This window comes from Equus przewalskii, chromosome 10 (genome assembly GCF_037783145.1).
Source record: "Equus przewalskii isolate Varuska chromosome 10, EquPr2, whole genome shotgun sequence".
Classification (NCBI taxonomy): Eukaryota; Metazoa; Chordata; class Mammalia; order Perissodactyla; family Equidae; genus Equus; species Equus przewalskii.
In genome coordinates, this window is record NC_091840.1 from 26,065,568 (window position 1) to 26,093,557 (window position 27,990).

General features: G+C 49.4%; 3 protein-coding genes across 6 annotated transcripts; 1 reads left to right on the forward strand and 2 right to left on the reverse strand.

The window, feature by feature from the left end:
• Positions 1-667: 667 nt before the first annotated feature.
• MRPL27 (mitochondrial ribosomal protein L27) lies at positions 668-5,684 on the reverse strand. Its single transcript, XM_008517978.2, has 4 exons — positions 5,576-5,684; positions 3,389-3,514; positions 2,922-2,989; positions 668-1,083 (listed from the first exon to the last, which is right to left on the reverse strand). The coding sequence occupies exons 1-4, from the start codon at positions 5,613-5,615 to the stop codon at positions 877-879; spliced, it is 441 nt and encodes a 146-aa protein (XP_008516200.1). The 5' UTR covers positions 5,616-5,684; the 3' UTR covers positions 668-876.
• On the forward strand, positions 5,270-13,187 carry EME1 (essential meiotic structure-specific endonuclease 1). Of its 4 annotated transcripts, none has more exons than XR_011523084.1 (9): positions 5,270-5,722; positions 7,303-8,113; positions 8,198-8,325; positions 10,223-10,312; positions 10,407-10,528; positions 10,734-10,857; positions 11,058-11,197; positions 11,984-12,173; positions 12,435-13,187. XR_011523084.1 is itself a non-coding variant. In XM_008517973.2 (9 exons), the coding sequence occupies exons 2-9, from the start codon at positions 7,327-7,329 to the stop codon at positions 12,609-12,611; spliced, it is 1,734 nt and encodes a 577-aa protein (XP_008516195.1). In that variant the 5' UTR covers positions 5,624-5,722; positions 7,303-7,326; the 3' UTR covers positions 12,612-13,187. The 4 variants fall into 4 exon arrangements, 3 of the variants coding, with proteins under 3 accessions (XP_008516195.1, XP_008516198.1, XP_008516196.1); XM_008517973.2 differs by having other exon boundaries at positions 5,624-5,722; positions 11,082-11,197; XM_008517976.2 differs by having other exon boundaries at positions 5,624-5,722; positions 7,303-7,633; positions 11,082-11,197.
• Positions 12,914-26,556, reverse strand: LRRC59 (leucine rich repeat containing 59). The gene is made up of 7 exons (XM_008517977.2): positions 26,241-26,556; positions 24,466-24,525; positions 22,635-22,793; positions 22,310-22,414; positions 18,725-18,797; positions 16,410-16,583; positions 12,914-14,920 (listed from the first exon to the last, which is right to left on the reverse strand). The coding sequence occupies exons 1-7, from the start codon at positions 26,343-26,345 to the stop codon at positions 14,676-14,678; spliced, it is 921 nt and encodes a 306-aa protein (XP_008516199.1). The 5' UTR covers positions 26,346-26,556; the 3' UTR covers positions 12,914-14,675.
• Positions 26,557-27,990: the final 1,434 nt, after the last annotated feature.

Sequence of the window (27,990 nt, forward strand, 5' to 3'; positions counted from 1 at the left end):
CAGCTGAGACTTCCTTCCTGGCCCTTCCATGCACAGCCATGTCTCTAAAGGTCTTGGGTTGGGTTGACAACGAAGGCCTGCCCCCAGTCCACTCTAGGCCCAGACTGAGTATTCCTGAAGCCAGATTCTTTGCTGCTGCTTATGGCTTGAGATAAACTAAGAACCAGAAAAGAATGAGCTTGCTGTGTCTCTCTGGGTGAGGGGGAAGAAGCCCATCTGTCACCTTCACCCATTCTGTCTCATCACTGGAGGAAGGACCTCGGTATTCCAGGCAGATGGGGCCTCTCTGCCCTCGACCTACAGAGGCAGGGAAGGGTCTCCCATGTGGCCATTTCTGGGGCTGCCGCCCCAGCTCCTCTGAATGTGACTCCAGGAGAGAAATAGAACTGTGTTGCTTCCTCCATTGGCCCTTCCCACCCACTCCCCCAAGGACCCTGACTTCTGTAGGACCCAGGAGGGGAAGTAGCAGTGACACCCTCAAGCACAAGCTCTCCTTTTCCTTCCTCTCTGGGGAACGGTGCTAAAGCAATCCCCTCCTCAAAACAAAGTCCCCTCTTCTCCTTTCCTCACTCTGATAGGCCTCTCTCCTGCTTGGTGTGCACTAGAGATGGGCGAAGACCAAATCAGAAAACAGCTCCATCCAGGCTTGTCCCCACATAGCACAGACTCATGACTCCAGCTAACTTTATTTTTGGCTCAGGTCAGGTCTCCCAAAGGGTTTCCCAGTCAGTCACTTCACAGAGTGTCCTGCAGTCACCATCAAGCAGACTTCTTCCTCAGGAGGCCATGTCATCACCCTAACCCTTGTCTTCTCCTGGTACCACCCTCTCCTGTGAGCTGGGCTCCAGTCTCTGTCCAATGGCCTCAACCAGGAGTTCAAAGCATAGCAACCAGTTTGAAGGTGCCCTCAGGCTTGGCAGGAACCACGTGAACAAAAGTCTTGTAGAGCACAGCACCCTTGGGCAGCCTGGTAACCAGATCCACAGCTTCCGAGTTGCTGGGATTGGGCACGTAGACCTCCTTAGTGAAGCGGACTACCCCCTCCTCCAGGGCATACAGGTACTTCCTCTTCCCCAGCCCCACCTGCAACATATAGACCTGGTCAGCTGGACAGACAGCCAGGGGGTCCATCCCACGGCTTCAGGACAGACTTCACTCAAGGATTCAGGCCCTGAGGCCAAAGGGGGGAGGTTCAGAAAGCTCCATCTTGGGTTCCCTTTCCCACTGCTTGGCCCTTCCTTGCCTTCTACTTCTCTACTGACTCCATGACAGAGGAGGGAAAAGAAAACTCCAACAGCCAATCCTGGTGGCTGCTCAGTCCCTGATGGCTGATACCTGGACCCACATCTCTGCAAGTGGCCAGAAGCCATACCAAATAGATCCCCAAACAGGCCCAGGAAAATGCCCCTAATCACTGCCCCTGCGAGCTTGCTTCACTTAGACTTAAAAAACACTGGAGTTGTCATATTAAACAGTAGTTTGAAATACATTTTCATCTATACAGTGATCTATAAAGTTCAGGCTCTGTGGAAAGTATAGACTAAAGCTATATGGATAAGGCACATGCTAATAAAACAACAAGAATAATACCAGCCAACACTTATACAGTGCTCACTGTGTGTAAGGGATGTTCCAAGCTCTTTCATATACATTAACTCAGTCAACTCTCACCTTGTGAAGTAGGCACTATTTCTAACCCTGTTTTTCAGATGAGAAATAACGAGCAAAGAGATTAAACTATGTGTTGGATACGCAGCTTTTTAACTGTATATATTTTAACTTTTTTCTTTTAGAACTTGAGATTGGATGTGTGGTGATTTTCACCAGGCAGTCAAGCATTATTCAGAATTTCTCTGATTAAAAGAATGGATTGTGGAGCCAGGATGCCTGGTGCAAATCCTAGCACTACTACGTGCCACTGTGTGATCTGGGCAAGGTGCTTGACTTCACTGTCTCAGTTCTTTCATCTATAAAATGGGGACAAATATTCACTACTCCAGGGTCACCTGAACTCAATTAAAAAAAAGAAATGGTTGAATAAATTTAGCATACTGACTCACTCAAAACATGTTAGCTTTTATTATTGTTGACGTTATTATTTTAGCAAGTCCCAACAGTTAACATAGCCACATAGCCAAGGTCTCAAGTTCTAAAAGACAAAGCTACACAAATACAATCAATTTACATACAAATTAGCATTTCTGAAATAATTATGAGCTACCATCAGTCTTTCTGTACCTACTAAAACTGACAAAAAGGGGACAGTCGGGGGGTGGGGCAGGGGGCGTGGAGGGCGGATAGATTACAAAGGAAACTAAACTAATATTTAAAATAATGTAAAGAGTATAGCATAGATTTGTGTTAACAAGAACTTTTCTACCTCAGAAAGTAATCCCAGCTTGCTGAAACTGAAATCCCTGCCTGGTATGGACCTAATTTCTAGCACACTGAATTCTATTTTACTAAATTCAAGCTCTCTTTCAGCCATCTAATAAAAACTTTATGCAAAAGAGAAATTATTAGAAATAAGGAAAAGTGAACAAGTTGAAATTAGTTTCCCAAGATTCAAAAAATAACTTAAATCACTAGGCATCTCCTCCAAGAACTAGGGATTAGAAAGGAGATCCAAGAGACCCAGGCTAATGCTATACCAGGCAAAACACAGGGATTGCGAGTCAGGCAGACCCGGTTTAAATCCCAGCTCTGTCCCTTGGGCCCCTCCACTCTCCAGGTCTCTGGCATCTTACCTGTGAAACAGAGATGATACCTACTACCTCACAGGGATGGGATAAGGACGAAGGATGCTTGGCATTTGATAAGCACCCAATAAATGCAACTGATATTATTATTGTTGCTGTGTTAGGAGCATGGAGAGGTGGTCCTAGAAAAGAAAAAAGCGGGGAGGGCCACAAAAAACTCACGTGGGCGCCTGGGTGCCAACGGAAGTGGCGCTGAGTCGCAAGAATGTTGCCAGCATGAACATAGTGACCTGGAAGAGAAGTCCACAAGTGTGCTGACTCTGGGCCCCAGTGATGGGGCAGCACGATGAGCTACTAAGAACACAGGATGGCTCAAATGATGCGTGCCAACCTCTAAGTCTCCCGCTGGATAAAACCAACTCCCAGATGGTCCGACACAAGTAGACCCCCGGCCCCCACCCAGCAGCCTCCTCTCTCCAATTGCATGGCCAAGGTTCACATCTGCTCTTCCTCAGGGCCCCCACCCCACCTCAGGTCTTATCTGCCTCTTTAATCTGGAGCCAAATGCTCTCATGAGCTAAGGGAGAGTGAGGGCCAGGCACTTGCAGGGTCTTCCGGCTCTTCAAAGGAATGCCAGGGGCAGGAGGGTAGGGTGCAGCTGGGAGATGGAAGCCAAGGCACACCCTCACCCTCCATTTTCTTGAGGCCAAAGCGTCTGCCTGGTGACTTTCCACCAAGGTTTTTGGAGCTGCCACCTGTCTTCTTGGATGCATATCTGACGGCAAGAGCTGCGGCCTCAGGCGGGCTCAGCAGGGCTACAACAGCAGAGAGAACAGACATGTTGTTCAGACGGAGAGGCTCCCAACTAGACTCTTTCCCTGACTCAATGGGCCATTTGCTAAGCTGAGGGATGGCAGGGGGCAGTGGCAGGGGAGGTGCGGAAGATATGTGAGCAGAAATGCCACTTGACTGTGTTTGCGGGGGACAAGTCACTACTTGTATTGTCCAGGGTGTAAGCACTGCAACAGACTGTGTGTGTGTGGCCAGGGGAAGAGGGCAGCAGGGAAATATTAAGTAAACACCATGTGCCCTGGGTCCTGACACATTCAGTCCTGTTGAGAAACAAACACCACAGAAACAGAAGCCAGCAAGAGGACATCACAGAGCTGCCTGTTTCAGCCTCACTTACCACATCCCTCAAGGCTCCACGCACTGTGGAGGGGCCAGACCACAGAGCCCAGCAACAGGACACCCAGAGAGAGGCTCCTACTTGGGCCTCATCCACCACTTTCTTAGCCATCCACCCATCCAGTGCACACCAGAGACTTGTAAACAAAAAGGGCAGCTTCTCTGAGGGTGGCTCCCACAGGCTCCTGGCCATCCCAGAAGGCTGGACTCTCTTCAGCAAGCCCATCAAGCACAGGTCTAACCAAGAAGACTGACACCCTGCCCTTGTTAATCTGACCTCTCCATACTCATTCCAAAGTGCTCAATGGCATTTATTTTAAAAAGGAAAGTGCACTAAAATGCATACTAACCAAGATGGAAGCCGCCTGCTATATGACAAGCCCAGGGCTGGCAGTCCTTGCCTTCAGGTCTCCAGACACAGCCATGGCTAATCAGGGCTATGCCATGGTCTTTAGAGAAGCCTTGTGGGTCTCTGGAGCCTCTAAGTTCAGAGTTCCTGAAGCCTAGGCTTCTAAAGTTCTAATGCGAACAGAGACCAGGCTGGGGCAAAGCACCAGAGATAAAGAGACAACATGTTAAATGCCCAGCACCAGGATCTACCTACATATAAACACCTATTCATTCACTCATTCACTCACTTAAGCTCAGAAACTGGGCTTTTGCTTTACCTATATTATCCCACTCACACATCTCTGCCCTTCACCCTACTCCACATCCTCCTCCTCAAAGTAAATGACGTTACCACCTAAGCAAAAATCAAGGAATCACTACAGATTCCTTCCCTTTGCTCAGCTCACATACCCAGTTCACCAGCAAGCTCTGTGGATTCTACCTTCAAAACAGATCTCGGATCCATCCATTTCCCTCCGAGTTCACTGACTCTACCAACATCTTAGCTAAGTCATCTCTCATCAGAGCTACTACTATTACAGCCTCCCATCTGGTTTCCTCAGTTCCACTCCTATCCCCTTTAAATTCACATAAGAGCAATGGTTTGCTTCTCAAAATGTAAAAGGGGGTCAAGTCACTCTCTTGCCCTCACTCTCTTCCAAGGCTAGGCCTCCTGTCATCCTTTAGGTCCTAACTCAGATGTTACCTTCTCAGAGAGCTTCCCTGACAACCCAACCCCCCCCAAAAAGACACACAGAAACAGTTTTACTTTCTTTCACAGCGCTTGTCTCCATTTACAACCATTTTATTTATGCGCTCATTTATTGGTTTATCCACTAGAAGAAGCGTCCAAGGGATGGAGACTATGTCTCCGTCTTCTCTGAGATCCCCAACACCTACCACAGTGTTTGGCACAAAGCACTTAATCTGCTGAAGGAACGTATTAACTGTTTGAGCTCCAAAGTGCCAATGTTATTAACCCATTTTTATAGGTGAAGGGATCCAAACAAACCCAGAGAGGGGAAGCGGCGTGCCCATGTCACCAACCGCCAGGAAAGCTGTACTTGTAAGCCAGGCAGAGGAAGGACACGTGCTCCTCGAACCACCGCCCACAGGGCTCGGTGCCTTAGATGTGTCACACGATCAGCGACAGCCGTCCGGCAAACCTCGTGGGCCCCAGACACTCCCTTCTCCGCACCCAGGGTCCTTCGCAAGAAATGGCCTCCACCCCAGGCTCCCTGCAAAGTCCCTACTCCGCCTCCACCCCTCAACCCGCAAGGACCACGGGGTCCGGTTACCAGCTATCCGCGTCCGCAGAGCCAGCACCGCCGACGCCATGTTTGCCGAAACTCGCTTCCGGTCTCAGAAACCTTCTGCTTCCGCTACCGGGTGATCTACTTCCGGGGCCTGCCGGGCAGTTGAAAGAGTGGCGCGGGAAGTCGCAGGTGAGTGCTGGGGGTGCTGGCGCGGCGGGCGGGCGGGGCAGGGCTCTCCCCTGAGCCCCGCTCCGCTGGGGTTTGGTGGTCAGGGCGCCCAGAGCCTCCGCCGCGGAGTGTAGGCGAACCACCCCGCCCGGGGGCCGGCGTGAGAGGCGCGGAGCGCGCCCGGCGGGGCCGGCTTGTCCGACCCATCATTTTGCCCGAGTCAGCCGAGGCCCAGGGTGGGACAGGGATGAGGTCCCTCCCTAGTCCTTCAGCTTACTTTACTGAGCGCCTGCTGTGTGGCAGAGACTGTACTAAGCACTGCAGGTGCATGCTTTCATTTAGTTCTCACAACGTTATAAAGTAGGTATTGTTGTTATTCCTATTTTACTAAAGAAGAAAGCGAGGCCCAAAAAAGGTTACGTGGCTCATCCCGGCTCACACCTACAGCGCTGGTAAATATTTGTTGGAAGAATGACTCTTATATACGACCCAGCAACTGCCGTCTTTGGTATATATGCAAGACAATCGAAAACATGTCCCCACAAAAACTTGGATGTGAATGTTCATGGCAGCATTACTGTAATGACCAAAAAATGGAAACAAACCAAATATATATCAAGTAATTAATGGATAAATAAAATGTGGCATATCTACACAGTGGAATATTATTCAGGCATGAAAAGCAATTAAGTACTGACACATGCTACAATAGAAATGATCCTTGAAAATGTTATGCTAAGTGAAAGAAGCCAGTCACAAAAGACCACATACTGTATGATTCCATTTATACGAGATATGCAGAATAGGCAAATCCTTAGAGATAGAAGTAGATTTGTGGTTGCCAAGGGCTAGGGGAAGGGGAAAATGGACAGTGACTGCTTAATGGCTATGGAATTTTTGGCGGGAGGGGGGGGGGGTGATGAAAATGTTCTGGAATTAGTAGTAGTGAGTTGTACAACCTTGTGAATATACCAAAAACCACCCACTGAACTGTATATTTTAAAAGGATGAATTTTACAGTATGTGAATTATATCTCAATTTTTTTTTTTAAGATTTTATTTTTTTCCTTTTTATCCCCAAAGCCCCCTGGTACATAGTTGTATATTCTTCGTTGTGGGTCCCTCTAGTTGTGGCATGTGGGACTCTGCCTCAGCATTGTTTGATGAGCAGTGCCATGTCCATGCCCAGGATTCAAACCAACGAAACACTGGGCCACCTGCAGCGGAGCACGCGAACTTAACCACTCGGCCACAGGGCCAGCCCCTATATCTCAATTTTTTAAAAGCGGATGACTGGGCATCTCCAATTCAAATGCGGACATCAACAAGAGGGTGGTGTTATCACCCCGTTGAAGTTTTGTAATAGTAACCTCCACTTTGTTTATACCTCACGTTGACCTAGAAAGGATCTGAAGTGAGTTTCTGTTAGACTACAGACGTGGCTGTTCTGAGTTCCAGAATAAACGCATTAGGACCGTGTCCTAGTTCTCTGTTTCTCTATTTCCCTCTGTCTGTTGTATTTACTCCCATAAAGCTAGGCGATAGAACACATCTAGTAGACTGAATTGATTGAGTGCATCTCATCTCTCTTTTCCTTTTAGGGAATTAATCTGATAGCAGTATTGATGGCTCTAAAGAAGTCATCACTCTCGCTGGAATCCAGTGAGAGTGACTCTGAGGAGTTGCCAACGTTTACCTTTCTGAAGAAGGGACCATCTTCAACAACGAGGAGGCACCCTCAGAGGGAGGAGAAGATTGTAGTGGTTGACGCCTCAGATTCTGAGGCTTCCTGTCCTTCATCACCAAGGTTGAAAGATCCATCACCTGTTCCAGATGTAGCTGCAACTGTCACACAAACCCAGCCGGTCAGGGTGCTAAGCAGTGGAAGTGACGATGAGGAGGAGTTTATTCCCCTGGCTGAGAGGCTTACACGTAAGTTTTTGACCCACAAGCAGCTGAGCCCTGAGGAGTCTCGTTTCCCAGTTAAAAGGGTTTTGGGTCATCAAAATAAAGAAAGAGCATCATGTGACTGGAAAGAACAGCCCTTTCCAAAGATCCCTGATATTCCCCTCCATGACACCTCAGAGAGGCGTGCATTAAATAGCAAAGACCTTTTGGTAGACAATTCACACCGTCAGCTTCCAGCCTGCCAAGCTACCTGCCCTGTCCAGAGCAACAGCTTGATAGAAACCAAAACAAATGCTGAGGAACCCCTGCCTCAGAAGAGAACCAAGCATAGTCAGAAGGTCCAGAAGAAAGGCACACAGGAATGCCAGCAGCGGGGACAAGCAAGCCAGAAGGAAAACACCCTGAGACAACAGGAAAGGAAGAAGAAGGCAGCGCTGGTTAACAGGCTGAAAGCTCAGAGGCCAGAGGAATGCTTAAAGCACATCATTGTGGTGCTCGATCCAGGTCCTCATAGCATCTATCTTCACTCTTTGCTGAGTTAACTGCCTCTGGGCCACCCACTGACAGCCCGTTTCCCATCTGTTGCAGTGCTTTTACAAATGGGAGGTGGGGGCCAGCTTCTCGGAGCACTGCAGTCCATGGAGTGCTGCTGTGTGATTGAGGCACAGGCCGTGCCTTGCAGCATCACCTGGAGGAGGAGGGCTGGGCCAGCCGAGGTAGGGCTTTTCTGGCTGATGTCTCCCCTCCCCCTTAGAGTTACAGGATAAACATGCCTTTATTCTAAAGGATATCTATCAGTCAAGGCCCCAGCAGGAAAATAGATGGCACGCTCGACTTAGGATAATTTGAGGAGGATTTCCAAGGCTTGGGCAGGGTACAAGGAAACTACAGGGGACAGCGCAGTACCTCAGGGTAATAACAGCATTAACCAGTTTCTCCACCTCAGGTACTGTTTGCATTTCAGATCGGATAATTCTGTTGTGCTGGGCTGTCCCGTGCATTGTAGAATGCTTAGCAGCATCCCTGGCATCCACCCACTAGACGCCAATAGCACCCCTCCCTCCCCTCCGTCGTGACAGTTGAAAATGTCTCCACATATTGCCAAATGTCCCTTGTGGGAAAAAATCGCCCCTGGTTGAGAACCACTGGCATAGCTGTTTCCATGCCTAGGCCTGAAGGGATGAGGTTGCAAAAGTCAGGAAGGAGAGAGAAATGTAGAGAGGACCCACCTTGAGAGAAGCTTGACATCCAGTAGAGGAGCATAGCCAACCCTAGGCGACCCCACTGGGAGGGAGCCAGGGGAAGACATGGCCTGACTTCACTCCTCCCTCTTTCCAATCGCCTGCTGCATTCCCACTGGCCATACCCTGCCAGTGGACGGGCGGCCCTTGTGATGTGGTGTGTAGAGATCACCTCCGGCAGAGAGCAGAGTGGGGACGGGTGGAGAGTGGATCTTTGGGCAGAGAAGATAATCTGCACAGGATTCCTAGTTCTCTCTCACTGGGCTTTGGGAATGGGCGGGCTTGTGTTTGAATCCCAGCCTCATGGCTTTATCGCTATGACCCTGGGCAAATTATTTCATCTCTTCGTGCTTCATGTATAAAGTGAGGCCACGGTTACGTCCCTTTCAGTCCCTTCTCTTGTTGGGACTAAATGAGATAGCCAAGCACCAAGCACGTCGTAGGCACTCAGTAAGTGTTCCTTCCCTCTCCTGGCTTCCCTGGTTACTACAGCTCCTGTCCTTCCACTCCTCTTACCTGCGAATCCAGAATACTCCACCCCTCATTTTCAAGAGTGTATTGATGAAACATTAAGATTTTTTCCTCTCTTGTTTGGATCTCTTGATTTAGGGCAGTTTCAGTAACAGTTATCCTGTAAGGACTTCTCCCCACATCACAGTTGGGGATACTGAGGCTCAGAGAAGTTGAAAGCCTTGTGATGGATCACACTGGTCAGTGGCTGGGCGGGAACTAGAACCCAGAGCCCCTCCCACCTACATTTTGCTGTAGTATGAGTCTTGGCTTTTGCTTATAGACCCAGTCAGAAAGCTCTGCAGTCCTGCTCCCCATCGCTCCACGGTACTGCTCTGCTGGGGACTGTGGGCCGGGAGGCGGCCTTGGCGTCATTTGATTGTGCCCTGACTGTGGTGAAGAGGAGGCGCTCTCACAGACTGACGTTTCCCTTATGGTTCTTATCTTTGTCACACAAAACCCATGTGTTTAAAGGGCCACTCACCTCATAGGTGGCATCTGCCCTCAAAGTCCAAGTTACTTGTTTGTCCCAAGTCCTTTGGAAGAGTCTCCTTCCCTCCACTCCCCTATCCAAAATGCATAGGGATATTGGCAGTCACTGCTCAGCCCATCTCAGCTCCTTGCTTGTTTGCTGCCTCTGAGATGCAGTACACCAAGGTTGAATAGTTGAGCACTGGGAGGGACAGGATCATGTGTTATTGTTTTTTGCCACTGTGACTTCATTCCAGAGGAAAAAAGATAATGCAAAATGGGCTAGGCTGGTGGAGGTGAGTTCATTCACCCAGAAGGCCCGGGACTCTCTCGCAGGTGCTGAGCACCTGCTGATCTGCCTCCTTCTGCTGGGTTCCGCATCCTTTGGCAGGATGGAGAGGAGGGCTGGAAGGAGGAGCTGATGGTCCTGGTGCTGCTCCAGGCAGAGGCGTTTGTGTCCATGATCTATAACTTCAAGCAGGTGGGCAGAGCCAAAGGCGGGGCGGTGCTGACGCATGGGACCGAGGTTGATTCTAGGGAGCAAAAATTAATGCAGCTTCTGCCCCTTCACACAGGGAAGTCTGGGCAGCACCGAGAAAGGGAAGGAAACACTTCGGAGCTTTGTCACTGACATCACAGCAAGGACAGCGGGGAAAGCTCTGTCACTGGTGATTGTGGATCAGGAGAAATCCTTCAGGTTTGGATTTGTCCTCGAGATTTAGCATTAACAGGGGCAACTCCTGGGCCAAAAGGGGTGAATTTATTCATCCAAGATCTGGGTCCCTCTCCAAGATAGGGTCCCTGATAAGCCCTGTGGGACACTGGTCCAGTCTTCTCACACCTCTTCTACCTGAGCTCAGCCTGGAGCTGCTGCCCTTCTTTGATGTCCTCCCCTGCTGCAGTGCTCCGAATCCTCCAAGGAGAAGGAAACAGGGAGTGGCAAATAGAGAACTGGCCAAGAAGAAACAGCAAAGACAGCAGGAGGCCAACCCGGGGCCCCTGGTGTCCAGGGTAGACATAGAAGAGGTAAGAACTTCCTGTTGCCTGAGTCAGCCTGGGGGTCTGCTTTGCTATTGATAAACAGTAAAATGCCTGCTCGGTACAACTTTCCACCTTGGCACTGAGTAAGAGAGAAGGGGCCAAACGGGGAGCCAAGGGGCTGGGGTGCAGCTTCAGTGAAAACAAGAGGAGAACAACTTCAAACTAGTCTCTCCCCGCCCTTCCAGTCCATCTTGCTTTTGGGTTTCTAGGCACTGGTGGATCTGCAGCTACACACACAAGCACAGGCTCAAATTGTGCAGAGCTGGAAAGAGCTGGCTGACTTTGCATGCACCTTCACAAAGGCTGTGGCTGAGGCGCCCTTCAAGTGAGTGCCCCTGGCAAGTCCTGGCTCCACCGCTGGGCCTCGTCCTTTACAGCGGTTCTGGTACCCAAAGATGTCCCTTTCCCCTCAACTCTGCTGTCAGCCCATTGTCTCTCAAGCTTGAGGCAGAAGGGGCTGACCTCCGCTGGGCATTCTTGGGAAGAGCCCTCTAGCTGTCCCCCTAAAATGTTCTGCTTTAGCTTGTGTGTAAGTTTCTGTTCTGCAGGTTGGAACTGGGTTACCAGCAGGTCAAGTTACCAGAATTCATTACAGGCCAGATCACAATGTAATAAGACCCCATAAAACAAATTTTTAGCCTACTTAGTTCAAGGAGTGTTCATAGTCAGAATTTAAAATTAATATGGGACCTAAGACCATCCAGTCCAAGTCTCTGATTTTATACCTGAGGGAACTGAGCCTGGGGGAGACTGACTTGTCTAACTCCTAGCTGGTTAGAACCAGAACTAGGCTCCCAATTGCCTGATACCTAGTCCCTTGCGCCTACCCCTTGCACATTCCCTCTTGGTCAATACAAAACAATCTCAAGATATGCAAAAGAATCCAGTACTTTTCTGGTACCTTCTCTCTCAATGAGAAAGGACTAGATGTTGCTTTTAAGGAAATCAACTAGCACTGCTTGGGAACAAAGCGAGCACTATATGGGTCAGATATAATATTGTGCCCACCTCTTCTGAGTTCAGAGGAGGGAAGGTTTTAAGTTCCTAGTTAAGGGAACAGGTACAGGAGAGTAACAAGTAACTCACAGCTCTTCAACTGTGCTGTTTGCAGGAAGCTCCGAGATCAAACTAGTTTCTCCTTCTGCCTGGAGAGTGACTGGGCTGGAGGGGCAAAGGTGGATCGCGCTGGCAGAGGACTTGCACTGGTCTGGAGGAGACAGATTCAGCAGCTGAACCGAGTCAGCCTGGAAATGGCCAGTGCTGTTGTGGATGCCTATCCCTCCCCACAGCTCCTGGTCCAGGTATGCTGTTCCAGGGGTCACCGCCCAGCAGCACCCTCTGGCCTTACTGGACTCCCAGATGGCTTCCATGGACAGCATTGATGAGGGCCCAAGAATGCCTTGTAGGTCAACAGTGCAGGTCTGCTAAGATCAGAGTTGTTAACACTGACTGGGGAGGGAGGACAGGTTCTCATCCCCAACCCAAGTTTACCACCCCCCTTGTTCATGGATGAGGAATGCCCATGGATGGTATGGTATTAAGAGATCATTTACTACTTTCAGGCTTATAAGCGGTGTTTTTCGGAGCAAGAACGCCAGAATTTGCTTGCAAGCATACAGGTGCGTCGTGGGGAAGGCGTGACATCCACCTCCCGCCGGGTTGGACCAGAGCTGTCCAGGCGTATCTACCTTCAGATGACCACTCTGCAGCCAGATCTCTCTTTAGACAGTGCAGACTGATGCTAGCCCTCAAGGACAAGGATGAAACACTAGAGAGAGACTGCGACCTCACCCACCTCAGAACATGACTACAGTGCAGATTGGAAGCGCCTCCCGGAGCCCAACCCTGGGTCAGGCCTACAACAGACTCTTTCCTGGGTGTCATTATTTGTGAAAGTCTCCCTGTCAACTTGGGGCAGAAGGCTGAGATACTTGCCTCTACCTTCACCAGCATTTAATGTTCCCCTCCTGTCAAAAATCAGCTGCCATGTACGAACCACCCCTACCCCTGCCAGCCCTCAAAAGACAAAGGAACATAGACAGACCACTCAGACACATATTTAATAATTGCAGAAATCCAAAAGAGCTGCAGCATCAAATCTCAAGATCATGAGTGAACTTCCCTCGGTGGGTTGGTGACTAGGCTGGATGTGCTCCAGCCTTCCTCTCACCCACTGGAGCTGCCTCGACCAGCCAAGGAACAGGGGTGTGATCACTATGCTGCCTTCTGTATTCTCTCAATCTCATTTTATGTACTCTGGGTTTAGATTCAATAAAGCATTTGTACCTCTGGCTCCGGAGCTTGGAGGAAGACTAGGAATGTATAGTGATTCTGAGTAAGGTGTGGGCCTACGCAGCAGAGCTATCCTTGGGAGAGGAGAGAACAAGTCATTTCTTCCAATATCAAGACAGTTGTGAGTGGCAGTCTTATCCAAATGGGTCACTAGGGCTAAAAAACTGGACCCTGACCTTTGTCTCTGAACTGTGACAGGTTCCTGCTCTCCCTGGGGGGAGGCAAGGAGCTTGCAATTGGGAGTTTTTAGTGAATGAGCCCCACGACATGGCCATTTCTGATCCCTTCATTCAGCTGCTGTGAAAAGATGAGGCAAAGGAGGCCACAGAGTAACAAAACGCTTAATCTGGCAGAGGAGAATGGACGGTCCTGCCCTTTTCTGTGCTGGTCATTAGTGAACACCCTGCTCTTAAACTCCATGGTGCTGCTGGTTTCCCTTCACTGCACAGGTGTAGTTATAGGTCCAGAATGAAACAATTCTAAACCCCAGTCCCCATGAAGCTTGAGTTTCCAGGTTGCCTTTGAGGTATTTAGTCACACCAACTAACAGATGGTCATTAACAGAACTGTCACAGACAATGTGGCTTTCAAGGGTCTGCCTTCCTGGTTATTGGCAATTAGCGAGTTAATGCTCTAAGATTGAGGCAAGGAATCTGGACCATCCCCCTTTTATGGAAGCCACGAGTTGTGGGGGGACTCCACAGGAGCTGCCCAAGACCCTCATGGCAATGAGATTTCCATTTGTGGGTCATAAATCTGTCTACCATGGAAGATTCTATACTCTGGCTGAGAGATGCTCAATTCTGGTGTGAGTTCTGTCCTCTCGGGACATTACAAAGCAGGCAAAATGATGGAAAAGAAAGGATACTGGAGTTCTGCTTCACACTAGCTGGGAGACTGTAGGGAAGTCATGGAAGGTCAGTTTTCCTGTCTGCAGGTGTTACATTAGACTGGATGATCCTGAAGTCCCTTTCACGGCCTGAGAGTTTGTATGGTCACTAAAATGTCTGAATGTCTGAGGTCCTTAAGAAAATAGGTATCCCCTCCCCCCCAATTTAGGCTAGATTTGCTGAGTGTGGTGTTCCCCTAGTCCCCAAAAACACACTGCCTCCTGATCTGCCCTGGCTACCCAGGGAGGAATGAAAGAGGGTTTGTGACATAAAAAAGGTATAAATGTAGTGACAGCTGACCATTTAGTAGAAACAAGCCTTGCCTTTACACAGCTTTGTATAACAACTAGAAAAGGCTATGTTCTTTCCTCTTCCTACCCCCCAGCCTGTTCCTTTAGGCATGCAGGTAACTGTCCCCACCTCCCATTTCTCCTCATTCCACCAGGGAACCCTGACTAAGGAACAAAGAAGTCCTACGAAGAGGAGGTCTCAAGTACCAATCAGCAGCCATTTGATGATGGCAGGTAGGTCTGACGCTAAAAAGAGGTTGTGTCCAGCAGAACCCAATTCCATAGGAATCCAAGCTCCAAGGCTGGGAGGCAGCGGGTGTTGAGGACAAGCTCACTGCTGAGAATCGGTCTGCAGGACCCACTGGAGGATATTGTGGCTGCGCAGACCCCGGACCGCATTGTCGTAGATGGTGTTCACGCTGGTGCAGAGGGGCTGCTGCTGCAGCTCTGTCACCCGACAAGCAACCAGCCCACCGGCCACACACAGCAGCAGCAGCAGCAGCAGCTTCAGCACAGCCCAGGACCGGGTGTGTTTCCGGGGTGGTGGCTTCCGTGGGCGAGAGCCAGACTTAGATTCTGGAGGGACAAAGGCACAGTAGACAAAACAGTTGAGGCAGTTTGAGGAGACCCACACTCTACCAATCAGTGCTAATCTCCTCCGCGCAGATCCACTTACTCCCCTCTTCTCTAACGAAAACTCCCCAGCCCCGGAAGAGAAAACTGTCATAAGGACATCTGAGCTCTTAAAAACTTTGCTTTGCAGAGACAAAAACAAGTGCCTTCTCCCTTGGATCTCAAGGGACTACACTCAAAACTGGAACTCTTTTTCCATGTCTCACTTAGCATACACAGTCCCCAAGTCCCAAGTTCTCCGTAACATGGTGACGATCCACGCCCCCTGGGACCAGGGGGAGGGGCCTATCAGGAGGCATCAAGCATGGATAGAGTGCTCCCCATTTGGGGAAACAGTTTCAAGAGTTATTAATATTGCTAATGGCCTTATTATTATACTAGATGCATATAAAAAGAAAGCTTGGAAGGTACACCATATTGTTAACAGTGATTACTGCTGGGAATGGACTACAGGGGATTGTCATTTCTGATAATATACATATAACTTTTCTAAATTCTCTGCAATGAACACATATTACATTTATAATTAGATAAAAATTGTTTTCACGATTTTTACCCAAATTTTGGAAAACTTGACTGAGCACCCACATGCCAAGAACTGCATGATCCTGTCACACAGATTTTCTCATTTAATCCTATCACTATCCTGCGAGGAGGTGTGATCCTCATTTTACATAGGGAAACAAAAAGGGTGGTCAGGTTAGGTGACTTGCTCAAGGCCAAAGAGAGTGAGCAGGAACAGGGCCTGGGGGCCCCACCTCCCTCCAGAGCTCCTTGCCCCTCAGCTGCCTCTCCCTCACGGGTCTCTTTGGGCCCAGAGGGTATACAATCCTCCCTTGTACATGGAGCCATCACTACACAAATTCAACTGGACACATTCGGGCAAAACACTAACGTGTTTTTTATACAACAGCTCTCTGAATGCAGGCCAAGTGATTCCTGTGGTGTTCAAGCAAAAAGAGAGTGATCTGTTCCGACTTGGAAAGAACCATAGGCAGCGCTGGCTTTCCTGAGATTGCACCACATACCCAAAGCACACCCTGGACACTTCACAGATGACCTGGGGGATTTTGGGGTGTAATCTGACCATAAGCAATCTTTGCTTTTCCATAGGATTTTACAATCTAACCCCTACAAAATGTGCAACTCTGTTCTGGGAATGCTTTAAGCCACATCTGACCAAAACACCTGCACATAAGCTCATGGCTCTGGGGAAACACACCAGCTGGGCACTCACTCCCTAGGAGGTCCGCCATTCCCTGTAAGCAAACTCTCCAAGCTACTCCCAGGCGTGAGTATACTGTATCTGACAAGGTTTGCAAACTCGCTCGCTCGCTCACTTGCTTGCTCACTCACTCATCTATGCCTGAAAATGTAAGCAAGTCTCCCCACGGCACCCTTGCTGGAGCCCTGCAACTGAGAGCAAACGTACTTGTGGCCTGATTTGTTTCCTTCTTAGGTTTCTTCTCCTGCTCCCGCTTGGCTGCCTTGAGGGCATCGTACTCCTTTCTCCGGCGCTCCTTCTCTTCTGCCTTCTCCCGCTTCCGTACTTCCCGCTCCTGAGCCTCCTTAGCTCGCTGCTTGGCCTCCCGCTTCTTCTCAGCCTCTGCAAGAGAATACACCCCAAAATGACTTCTCTCCTGCAAACTTTCCAGGATCCTTTCCTGAGTGACTAAAAGGATGGCTTCAGCTTCCTTTCCCTTATGCCATGGGTCACCTAAGATATATTAAAAAGAAACAACTGTCTTTCTGCTCTCCCTAAAATGCAATAAGCTGCTCTCAGGGTTTGCTGAGTAGATTCTTACCAAGGGGTTTCTAGTCACAAGCAGCAGAGATTAGGGTGATGTAACAAGGGGGACATGAGAAAGGCATAGGTGCTGAGTCTGGTGCTCCTCTAGAATTAGGTGCTAATTCAGAAGGCACAGCAACTATACAGCTCAGAGACGAGGAGAAGAAACAATGGAGGTGTTGATTTACAGGATTCCTACCTTCCCCAGCTTCGGAAAGGAATGTGGCATGGGGAGGGCAAGTAAGAAGAGAAAGTGAGCACTCAGGTTCATGGTTAGAGACGATGGAAATGTTTGCCTGAAAAAGCGAGACTAATAGTTTGTCACAGGGAACCTCTAGACTTCAACTCAGGATCTACAGGACACGTTCAGATTCACTTCACAGCTCAAGCCTGTTTACACGCAGGACCCAACTTACAAATTACTGGGTTCTAAAAATGCATTTCCAAATTAGTTATTTGGAAGCCTGAGGTACATTTTTCCAAAGCCAGAATGCCACAAATGATGGTGAAATGTCCTCTTAGGGCTGAAAAGCCTATTTGAACCATCATGTAGCTGAATAGTAGTACTATAAGTACTGTAGCTTTCCACTGCCTCTCCACGTACAAACAAGCTCCAGGTTCCAGCTGGGCACTGAGAATGCCAAGAACACGCTACCCCCAGCCTTGAGAGAACATGTGCCGTCAAGAAGCAAAAGCAGCAGTGGTCACAGAGTAAACATGGGCGCCACAGCAGCCATGCGTGTAAAATGGACGGTTCTAACTCAGGAGTTCCACCTCAGGGACTGCCTGTAACCAGTACTGCATACATTCTTCCTCTAACCACGGGAGCCCTCACGTAAGGGGGCTCAGAGTCAGCCATCCAGTTGACAGAGCGCCTGCTGTGTGCCAGGCCTTGTTCTAAGTGCTTGAGATGCAGCAGTGAAGACAAGCCAGGTTCTAGTGCCTAAGTCATCTACTTTCTAAAGAAGGAGAGAGATGATAAATAAGTGAAGAGTAAAAAAGACAGCGATAGGTGCCATAAAGGAAATAATAGGGGATGTGATGGAGGATGACAGGTGGGATGGCCATTCTAGTTTAGATGGTTCTGAAAGGGTTAAGGTTAACCCCTGGCAACATCTGAGCAGAGACAGGAAGGACTGTAGGGAGCCAGTCATGTGAAGATCTGAAGGAAAAGGAAACCAAGCAAAGCCCCTACGGTGAGACTGTACTTGCTGTGTTCAAGCAACAGCAGAGACTCCTGTGGTGCAAGTTAACTGTTTTCTCTCCCTTGTGGGTGGAACAAGGCCAGAGAAGCAAGCAGGCTTGGGCCATGGCAACCCTTGATGGCCATGTTACTGAGTTTGAATTTCATTCTAAGTTCAACTGGAACCCATTAGAGGGTTTTAAGGAAATAGCAGCATAATTGATTTATGTTTTAAAAAGATCTCCTTGGCTGCTGTGTGGAAAATGGCTTCATGGAGAGGGCACAGGTATGGAGACAGGACCTCGTGTTAGGAGGTACTGTGGCGGTCCACAGCATGGCGGTGTGATTACGGTGGTGGATCTGGAGGTGGAGAAATGGTCACGTACAGGACCTGCTGACAGACTGGATATGGGAGTAACAGAAGAATCACAGAGGTCCTTCCAATTTCAGGCTTGAATAACTGCAATGATGGTGATTTCCTATTACGGGGGGACACTGGGAGGGGTTAAGGGGACCTGTTTTAGCCATGTTTAATCTGACAAGCCTATTAACCCTCCAAACAGACATGAAAGACAAGCAGTTGAATATGACCCTGGAGCTCAGTGGAGAAGCCGGGACTGGAGAGAAAATCGTCAGATAAAGATGATACCGTCTACCACCACACTGCTCCCCACTGCTCTTCATGACACTTACTGGATTCTAGCTCCTGAAGCATGAGAATCAGCTGGCTGGGATAAGGACCCAGAAGATGACTAGAGAAGGGATGGCCACCTACCTCGTTCTACTTCTAGTCGCCGCTGCCTCTCTCGCTCCTGATCCGCCTGCACAGCCTTCATGTGCTGTAACACCTGCAAAGGGGGAGGAGGGAGCTGAATTACTCGAAGCAGTAGTCTTCACAGCTCACACGTTTGCGCAGGTGTCTCAAAAGAGAGATGGCTCTTTTCAGGATCCCAGATGACTCCTGGCCCAGCAGAAATGCAGACCTAATGGAGTCAATCCTATCTTTGTATCCTAACTTACTGCACCAACCTTACTTGGAGAAGAATCATCTGAGCCCTGGTCACTAAAGCTTTCAGGGGAAAAAAGTCTGTGAAACCCAATGCCGGCTGGAATCTCTAAAAAGTCCTGCCGTTTACAAACACTCTCACGTGCACGATCTCATATAATTCTCCCAGCAACTGTATGATGAACGGACAGCACTTCCTCTGAGATGCTCTCCTGACCTCCCTCCTTTGGCTACCGCAGGTTCCCCTCCTTCAGGTCCTGGGGAGTTTCCTTATCCACCTCAGTCCTAAGACTGCAAGTTCCCTAAGAGTAGGGACTACTGTCCTGTCTGTAGGTGAGCACAGAGCTCAGATAATTATAGGCACTCAATCCATGTGTGATGAACTGACTAGATTCCCATTTCAAAGGAAGGAAACAAGGCTCTGATAGGGCCATTTGTCCACATCGCATGGCTAGAAAGCAGCACAGCCAAGAGTGTGGGTCTTCAGAGTTCCTAGACCAGAGCTTGTTCCGCTCACTTCTAGTGCTCCTTCCTTTGAGAAAAGGAAAGAGCCATTCGGCCCAAACACCACACAGTGCACTGGCACCCGGAGCCCCTCAAGTCCTTGTCAGCTCAGTCAATGGATGACCTCTGACTGAAACAACCAGATTCTCACTATGGGCATCGAGAGAGGGGGAGGTAAAAGACTTTTTTTTTGGTTTGTTTGTATTTTTTAGAAGCTGGTATTCCTCGGATCTAGGGGACAGAATGTCAGCTTGGAGCCCAACACGATCCTGACTCTACCAGTTGCTAACTGTGTGACCTTAGCAAGTCACTTAACCTTTCTGAGCCAATTTTCTCATCTGGAAAACGGAGATAAGACAGACTTCTCTAGCCTGTTGTGAAGATTAAATTACCTAACTTATACTGGCTGCCTAACATAAGCCCCGGCATTACACAGGTTCAATAAATACTGCTGCTTTTTACTTTATCTTCTTTACTGCATTAATAAGGAGAGGAAAACCTAAACTATTCTAAGTTAAGACAGCAAACTGTGTTTCACTGCTGTACTAAACAATGTGTAGGACAGACGTGTATTCACATGTAATTATTTTATTTTGTGGAAACTTCAGACAAGCACACACCCATCATATGAGGTACTGAGGAGCAGGCCTGCGAAAGCGGCTCCCTTCCAGAGCCTAGGGTGAAGACACAAGGAACCCTGTTCTGAGTAACCCAGGACTTGAACCTGCTGTCACCTCTCCAAAGAGTCACGTTTACTAAAACATGCCTGCTCAATGAGGAGCTGCAGGATCTGGAGGAAGGTCAAGCATGATGGTGGGGGACAGATGGTGGCAATCCAAGTACAAAGTCCCCGTGTTGCTCTGAACTCTGACTATTAAATAAGCACCAAGCATTCAGTTGGTTTTAGCGGATGTACAGCTGGCTAAACAAAGAGCTAGGAGGTTTAAGAGATGTCCCTTTTTACTCTGACTACAACATATGAGGAGTTAATAATCTGAACACACACCAGGTCCAGAAATCAGAGACTCCTGTAGTCTAGACTGTGAGCTCCTGACGGGCAGACTGCTCTACCGATCCCAGTCCACTACATACGGTAAGCACTTGATGACTGCTTTTGCACTAACGCATTATTTTTATTTTTATTATTTTTATTTATTTTTTTATTTTTATTTTTTTGAGGAAGGTTAGCCCTGAGCTAACTGCTGCCAATCCTCCTCTTTTTGCTGAGAAAGGCTGGCCCTGAGCTCACATCCATGCCCATCTTTCTCTACTTTATATGTGGGACGCCTACCACAGCATGGTTTGCCAAGCGGTGCCATGTCCGCACCCGGGATCCGAACTGGCGAACCCTGGGCCGCAAAAAAGCGGAATGTGCGCACTTAACCGCTGTGCCACCGGGCCGGCCGCCTAACACATTATTTTTAAAAGGTGCTTTACTCTGCACCATGCTGATCGGTTACTATGACTAACCTATGCACCCACAAGGTCAGAGCTGGTGAGACCTAAACTAACTCCTGGAGACAAGCGACCTCATTCTGACTCCCCCAAGCTGCTCTCCTACAGTGCCTCATGGTGACAGCTGAAGCTCTGGGGCAGCGGTGCCAGGGAGCACGGCTTTCGTACTACATCCACAACGCACTGTGCCACCTGGAGCTTTGTCTGGGAGATATATGTGAGTATTAAAGACATTTGCACTCAGTAAAAATGACTTTTGTGGATCAAAAATTATTTCTGTGGATCAGCAATTTCATATGGCTCAACGTATTATTTGTTGAATGAATAAGTGGATAAATGAAAGCTGTGTGCATACTGAGGGTTGCTCCTGTCAGAGAAATGGAAGTAATACCTACTTCCCAGCGTCATGAGGATTATGAGAAACATGTAAAGCATGTTGGACAAAGGAAGAGTGGTCAATGGTATCTACAGTTCCTCTTCAGAACAGACCTAAGGCACCAAGTTTTCAAAACAAGATTCCACTGATGACATGTACTGTTGCCAGCTAAGGGCAAACTGTTGCCTTAGCTATTTGAGTGCACTGACTTTGGGCTTGGTTCCTTGTAACAATGGGTGATACAGATGACGAGACTATATAAGAAGCCCTGAGCCAATGATAAGAAAAGAACGGCCATTACTCTTGAGATTCATATAGAGACCCATCACACACACATTTTGCTTACATTAATTCTAGCATTTAAAGTTCAGTCTTTTTGTTCACCATGCCCCCTAAACATAGCCACGTAAGTCATCTGGCGCTCAGGTGACGAAGCAGCAATCTGTTCTAAAGCTGGAGGGAAAGAAATGACAGTAGTTGGCGTTTCTGAGAGATGGGTATAGTGCTTTTCTTAAGAAGCAATGGAAGGCATCTTCAAGGTTACTGGCCACCAGCAATGTCTGCCTTCCATGCTGCCTTTAGCTCCTCACTCTTGTGTCAGAGGGCTCCACTGAAATCAAACGCCAGATCTGCCCAAGATGTGCCTGTCTACAGCTATAAACTTACAACTAACACCTTTATTATCAAAATTTCTACAATTACTGTGACTCAGCAAGGCCACAGCCCCTAACCCTCTATCCCATTTAAACACCTGTCGACATAGTGCAGTGTTACAAGGTCCTGGTTTCCTAAGAAGGGAAGTGCTGCAGTAGGGCAGAAGACGGTACTGTTCTACTCCGTGTGAAGTAAACAGAGAAACAAAGGTCCCTTTGCTTGACAGGCTCATAGGAGACAGGTTTCACTGAGACCTCAGTGCTTTAATCAACACACAGCTGCAGGTGTCCTGGGGGGGTAAACAAGAGGCAGCGGAGGCAGGTCCCAGGGGGGATGTGAAGGCGACACCAGCAGCTTCGTCTTACCTTGCTGGCACACTGCTTACACTGCTTCTCATCCAAGCAATCGCCTGCCACTTTGGCCAGGACAGGATCCAGGGGGTTATCCTTCAGGTCCAGCCACTTCAGGCTCTAAAGAGATGGGGCAGAGAGGCTGCTTAAGCCCGAGTTCACACAGAGTCCCTCCAAGTGGAACAAAAGGAGCAGGAAGAAAGCTCCTCTGTGTCCCAGCTGCAGGGAGAGCAATCTGGGGCAGCGCCAACAGGGTGCTGTTTCTGCCAGCCTTTCTCCAGCCATGCTCCGTGTCCCTGAGCCCTTTGCCACACCTGGCCACTAGTTCATGAATTGTTACCTTGAGCTGAGCAAAGCTGACAGGCAGGGTGACCAGCCTGTTGTTGAGGAGATCCAGGTGCTGGAGGTTGACCAGACGGCCGAAGTCGGCCGGCAGTTGCTGCAGTTTGTTCTTACTCAGGTCCAGCTTCACCAGGTGCGTGAGGCCACAGAAATCCGACTAGGAGCCAAAGAGAGAACACCTAAGCCTCAGGCTCACACGCTTGGATGTAACAGTCCAGGAGCACCTATGTGTCAGAGGCACCTATGTGTAAATCCTGACTCTACCTTTTCCCAGCTATTCCACCTCCAATGAAAATGGACATCACACTCATCACTCCTGGTGGTAAGCAGTGAGATGTGTATGCAAAACGGCTTGGCACAAACTAGGCACAAAATAAGTGTGGGTTCCTTTACCCTCAGTTCTCTCTCCAAGCCATCCTCCACATCGCTCCTGGAGTGATTAGGGACCCATTCTGTCCTCTCACAGAACCCTATATTCACCTTTCACAAGAGCTGCCAAACACAGTGCAACCATCCATTTTCCAAAAAGATGCAGCACCCCTTGAGCACCCGGTGTTCTCCCCTGTGCTCTTTGCAGCAGCTAGCACAGTACTTAGCACAGGCGCTCGATGAGTTTTCTTTGAATGACTGAATGACTGAGGGACTGACTGGGCTGGGACCCATCCTACCCAGATCCTGGCTCTTCTTCAGCACAGTTCAAAACATCCCTCTTGTCATTAAGCCTTTGCTCAGCACCCATCTGAAGTGATGCTCCCACCTCAGCTGACGAGGCACAAGTTGTGTTCTCTGGGGACTTGTGAATGCCAGTGGACCTGCACTGCAGGGAAGGCATGACAACTGAACAAACTCAGACTGAAAGTACACTTGGGGTGCTCAGTAACTACCTGACAGTATAGAGCAGGTGTCAGGTTGCAAGGAATTGCCACCCTTCTGTAATGAGACAGAAAACACTCTCTCAGAGAAGTGGGATCTCAGGTGCTTTTTTCAACGTTAGAAACAGTTCTTGATAGCTACGGGAAGATGCTATGGACAAGTGGGGCCCCAGAGAATACTGAGAGGGGAATGGACTAATGATCCAATGAAGAAGCTGCCAACTTGTGAGACTCGATCTCTGAGCCAGAGCCCAAGAGAGCAGCAAGGAGTAACGCAGCCAGAGTAATGGATGGAAAAGGCAACAATGACAACAAATAGGCCTGACAGTGAAGGAGCACTGCCACGACCCAGGAGAGGCTGAGGGGCTGAACGACTCCAGTACCTACAAAGGTGGAGCAAAAGGGAACTGGGAGAAGATGAACAAGAAAAATCAAAAGGATTTGACCATAGATTGGGTGTGCTAGACAAAAAAGTATATCGACTAAGTCAAGGATTGGGAGGAAAATGATACAGTAGTCCTATAAAACCTCACTTTTTCCTGTTCCCCATCAAAAGATGCACAAGGAGGCTGCTCATAAACCGCTTTCTCCCTGGAATGCACAGCAACTTACAAAATGGTCCTAGCCTCCTCTATGCAATAGGGAGGTAAACTGTTTATCAAAGGAATAAAAAAAGGCAGAAAAAGGATGAGCCCAATAAGTGACCCAGCCAGCGTCCTGCTGACTTTAGTTTTCATGGCCTGACTTTCTCACTGTTCTAAACAAGAGGCCTCTACCTTGCTTCCCTTCCCACTGAGAGAACCACCCCACTCCACCCCCCGCCCCCAACACACTCAGATTCAGCTGTAGCCTGCCTGCAGGCCTATCCTGAGATTATACCATATGACACAACTCCCCCAAACAGGAGGGAGAAGCATCGGGGTTCTAGAAGGAATCATGCCTACTTGCCAATCTTACCGGTAGAGTAGTCAGTTTATTGCAGGACAGATCCAGTACAGTGGCCTTTGGCAGGGCAGCCTAAGAAAGGGAATGAGAACAAAATGTCAAACCAACACGGAATGATTCAGTGACATCTGCTAATAAAACATTTTCCAGAGAAAGTTCCCACGATTAGGAAAGACCTTTAAAAAAAAACAGCACTAAAGTATAATGTTCCTGGGGATAGGAGAGGAAAAACTAAGCCAGGAACCATGACCTAGGGAAGAATACAAAGAGTAGGGATTCGGTTGTGCAACATTCAAGAAAGACAAACAGATTCTTAGAAATTCTCCATAGCACTTTTAATATTTTCTCCAGCATCCCTACTTATTAGGTTTCAGGGCAGGGACTGTGTCTAACACAGCTTTGTGATTTCCATATTCCCCAGTTTAGGGCCTTCCAGGCACTCAGTATACATGTTGGCTGATTCATGACTGAATGAATGAGTTAATGAGCGAATGCCAGAGGGAAAACAAGGCCCTCACAGCCCATCTCCATTTTCCCATGGTGTTCCGGGCTGGAGAGGCTCAGCAAAACTGACCCTTCTTTCTCCCTAGAGGCAATGCTGCGCTGACCAGATGCCTGGTGTAAACAGTTCCTGGTCCTAGGGCCAGGCTGAAACAAGAGTGGCCATCTTCCTGGGGTGAAGGAGGAGGAAAAAATTCAGTTAAGGACTCTGGGCCAACCTATACTTTCCAACTGTCAGAAAGTCCCAAGAATAAAGTTTGACTACCTAAAAAAGTTTTAGATACTACATTGAGAAGAATGCCATAATAGCCACATGCATCAGCATTTGCTACCTGCCAAGTATTTTACATTACAATCTTATTTAACCCTTGCAACACTCCTATGAGATAGGAACTATTATCACCATTTATAAATGAGGAAATCTAGGCACAAAGGTTAACTAGCTTGCCAAGGGCACTCAGCTATTAAGCAGCGGAGCTGGAATATGAACTGGGAATCCCATTCTAACCTGGGTGTTACACAGCCAGGGAGGAGGGAAGACTGGGCCAAGTGCCGAAGCAAATGTAGTTGTTAGAGGCACTGAGGAAAGTGTAGGTGATCCAAGGTAGGGTTATGGGGGGGCAGGTGGGAAAAGCAGGGATATGCGATCTCACTCCACTTTTGCAACAAACTAGTTGTGTAATCTCCCTGGAGCCTCAGGCCTCAGTTTCCTGGGTAGGGATTGGGAGTAGGGGGGTGGAAAGGGGGGCCACTGGCAGCGTGAGATTCCCACCAGTTTCAGCCAAGTAGGGAATAGACCTTGCCAACCAAGCAGTGAGACTTCACTCTCTCCAGGGAAGGCCGCCTCAGGGCTGGGGCAGCCAGCTGCAATGAAAAGCCCGGTCTGGGCCACACCCAAGTGTACCCGGAGGCCTACTCTCGGACCAAGCCGTTCATTCATTTGTTCATTCATTCTCCAGCAACCGTTCCGCGGGCGCCCACTGTGGGTCGGGCACGGCGCCGAAAGCTGTGAAAGCTCCCAGAACGCGGGGAGATTCACTTCTGGCCCATAAAAAGCCCAGGGCCGGACTAGCAGCTCCTCTCCATCTTCTGGAACTGCGCCAAAGTGACACGTGTACATCCCAGGAAGAATACCCGGGCCGGACACGGCCTCCCCGGGAACTCAGTCCCACTCCCATCCTCTTGGTATTAGGACCTGGAAACTGAGGCACGGGAAAGGAGGCGGCCCAAGCAGGGGCCAGCGCCAGGCACTGGTGGCCGCCTAGGCCTCGCGGGACTGTACTGACCAGCTCCTTGACGGGGACCTCATTCAGGTCGCTGAGGCTCAAGTCCAGCTCGTTGCCGTCCAGCTTGTCGCGGAGGTTCCCGCCCTTGCTACTGGCCTTGGTCATGGTGACGCCGGCTGAGCGGATCCCAGCTCCAGGGTCCGACGGGCAGGAGAAAGGGGCTGAGAAGCCGTTTGTCGGCACAGCGGACTCGCACCCAACCAACAACTCCCGCGTCCTCCCGCCGCAGGTGCGAGACCGCTGCCGCCACCACCGCCGCCCGTCCACCGCCCGCCGCACTCCGAGCCCCGCGCCCTGCTCCCACCGGCGCTGCCGCGACGACGACCACTTCCGTGTCCACGTCACCTTCCGCGGCCACCGAGACGGACTGGGCCAGAGCGGCCCGGGAGTGTGCGGGAGCGCCCTCTGGCGTCCAGGAGACGCGTTGCAGCCGCCACAGCTGCCGGAGGGGTGCGCGGAGCTAGGTTGCCCCGCCAAGCGGCAATGTTTCCCGGTGGCCCGGAGCGCCCGCGCTCAGGCACCGTCGCTGGCAGCGCCAGGAGGCGAAAGGGCACGGGACTGGGGCCAGAAGACCTTGGTTCGCATCCAAAAGTGGTCTCATCAGATCATCTCCATTCCCCTGGATTAGGAGCAGAAACTGGGTGACCTTCAAAATTGCTCCTTGTCGTCTGTGTAACAATCTCCAAATCATCATCATCTGGAAAACTCAGCCTTTGACCTTTCTTATCTCCTCCTCACTGCCCAGCCCTTCTCCAGGCCGCCATCAACTCGCGCCTGGATTACTCTCTCCGTCCCATCCACTCCACCCAGCTGCCCAGATAGTCTTCGTAAATATCTAGCCAAGCCTCTCCTCCGCTTAAAACCCTTCACACCTCCAGATAGCTAGCTGTAGGGTATGGACGTCTCTCCTTTCTAGACTGGATCCTGCCTGCTTCTGCAGCCTCCTCACAAGCCCAAGGCCCTGCATGGGATGCTGCATAGACTTCCAGAAGGTGGCCTCCTCACCTTTCCCTCTCCTGCAATGGCCCTTCCTTACCCACCCACCTTGTCTGCCTAGCTAATTCCAAGTCCTTCAGGAAACCTCCCGGACCACCATGAACTCCAGGCTGCGTTAGAGGTCCCTCCTGGGGGCTCTGGCAATGCCCTTCGTGCTGCCTTATTATCACAGGTTGGTAGAACTTGGTGGCTAAGGTGGGGCCGCTGGCACTAGACAAATTGGGTATTAATCCTGGCTCTGCCACTTGCTATTTATGAAACTTTGTGCAATCACCGTGCTTTAGGTGTGGATCTCTGAGAAATGTGCATAATAATGGTACCTAGCTGAGAGAATTTGGGGAGGACTGAATGAGTAAAAGCCATGAAGAGCTTACCACAGTGACCCGCATTTAGTAAGTACCCAGTAAATATCAACTATAATTCACAATCCACCTTGTGTTATTCTTCTCTTTATGTGTCTGACCTTGGCTCTGGACTGTAAAGGCAGGGATTTTGTCTTGGTATCCCCAGTGCCTGAGTGTCTGGTGCACAATAATTGCTCATTCAACTGCCTGATGAATGAATGAGTGAAGCACTTTACCCACTCCAAACTTCAGTTTGCTCATCTTTGAAATGGGGATATTAAAGTTTATCTCAGAGGGGAACTGAGACCAAATGAAGTCAGTGCAATGGTCTGTTCCTTGAACAAATCATTGTACACACCCCTCCCTCCCCCCAGAAAGGCTCTGTGCTGGGCTTCTGGGAAACAGACAAG

Excerpts from the sequence above, each read along its gene's own strand:
- MRPL27 (XM_008517978.2), bottom strand. The coding sequence starts at position 5,615 with ATGGCGTCGGCGGTGCTGGCTCTGCGGACGCGGATAGCTG. Across the intron at positions 2,990-3,388 it reads TGGCCTCAAGAAAATGGAGG|GTCACTATGTTCATGCTGGC; the intron begins GTGAGGGTGTGC and ends CTTCTCTTCCAG. Across the intron at positions 1,084-2,921 it reads GTTGGCACCCAGGCGCCCAC|GTGGGGCTGGGGAAGAGGAA; the intron begins GTGAGTTTTTTG and ends TATATGTTGCAG.
- EME1 (XM_008517973.2), top strand. The coding sequence starts at position 7,327 with ATGGCTCTAAAGAAGTCATCACTCTCGCTGGAATCCAGTGAGAGTGAC. Across the intron at positions 8,114-8,197 it reads CATTGTGGTGCTCGATCCAG|TGCTTTTACAAATGGGAGGT; the intron begins GTCCTCATAGCA and ends CATCTGTTGCAG. Across the intron at positions 10,529-10,733 it reads GATCAGGAGAAATCCTTCAG|TGCTCCGAATCCTCCAAGGA; the intron begins GTTTGGATTTGT and ends CCCCTGCTGCAG.
- LRRC59 (XM_008517977.2), bottom strand. The coding sequence starts at position 26,345 with ATGACCAAGGCCAGTAGCAAGGGCGGGAACCTCCGCGACAAGCTGGAC. Across the intron at positions 22,415-22,634 it reads TCAGCTTTGCTCAGCTCAAG|AGCCTGAAGTGGCTGGACCT; the intron begins GTAACAATTCAT and ends CCATCTCTTTAG. Across the intron at positions 14,921-16,409 it reads GGAAACAAATCAGGCCACAA|AATCTAAGTCTGGCTCTCGC; the intron begins GTACGTTTGCTC and ends TTGTCCCTCCAG.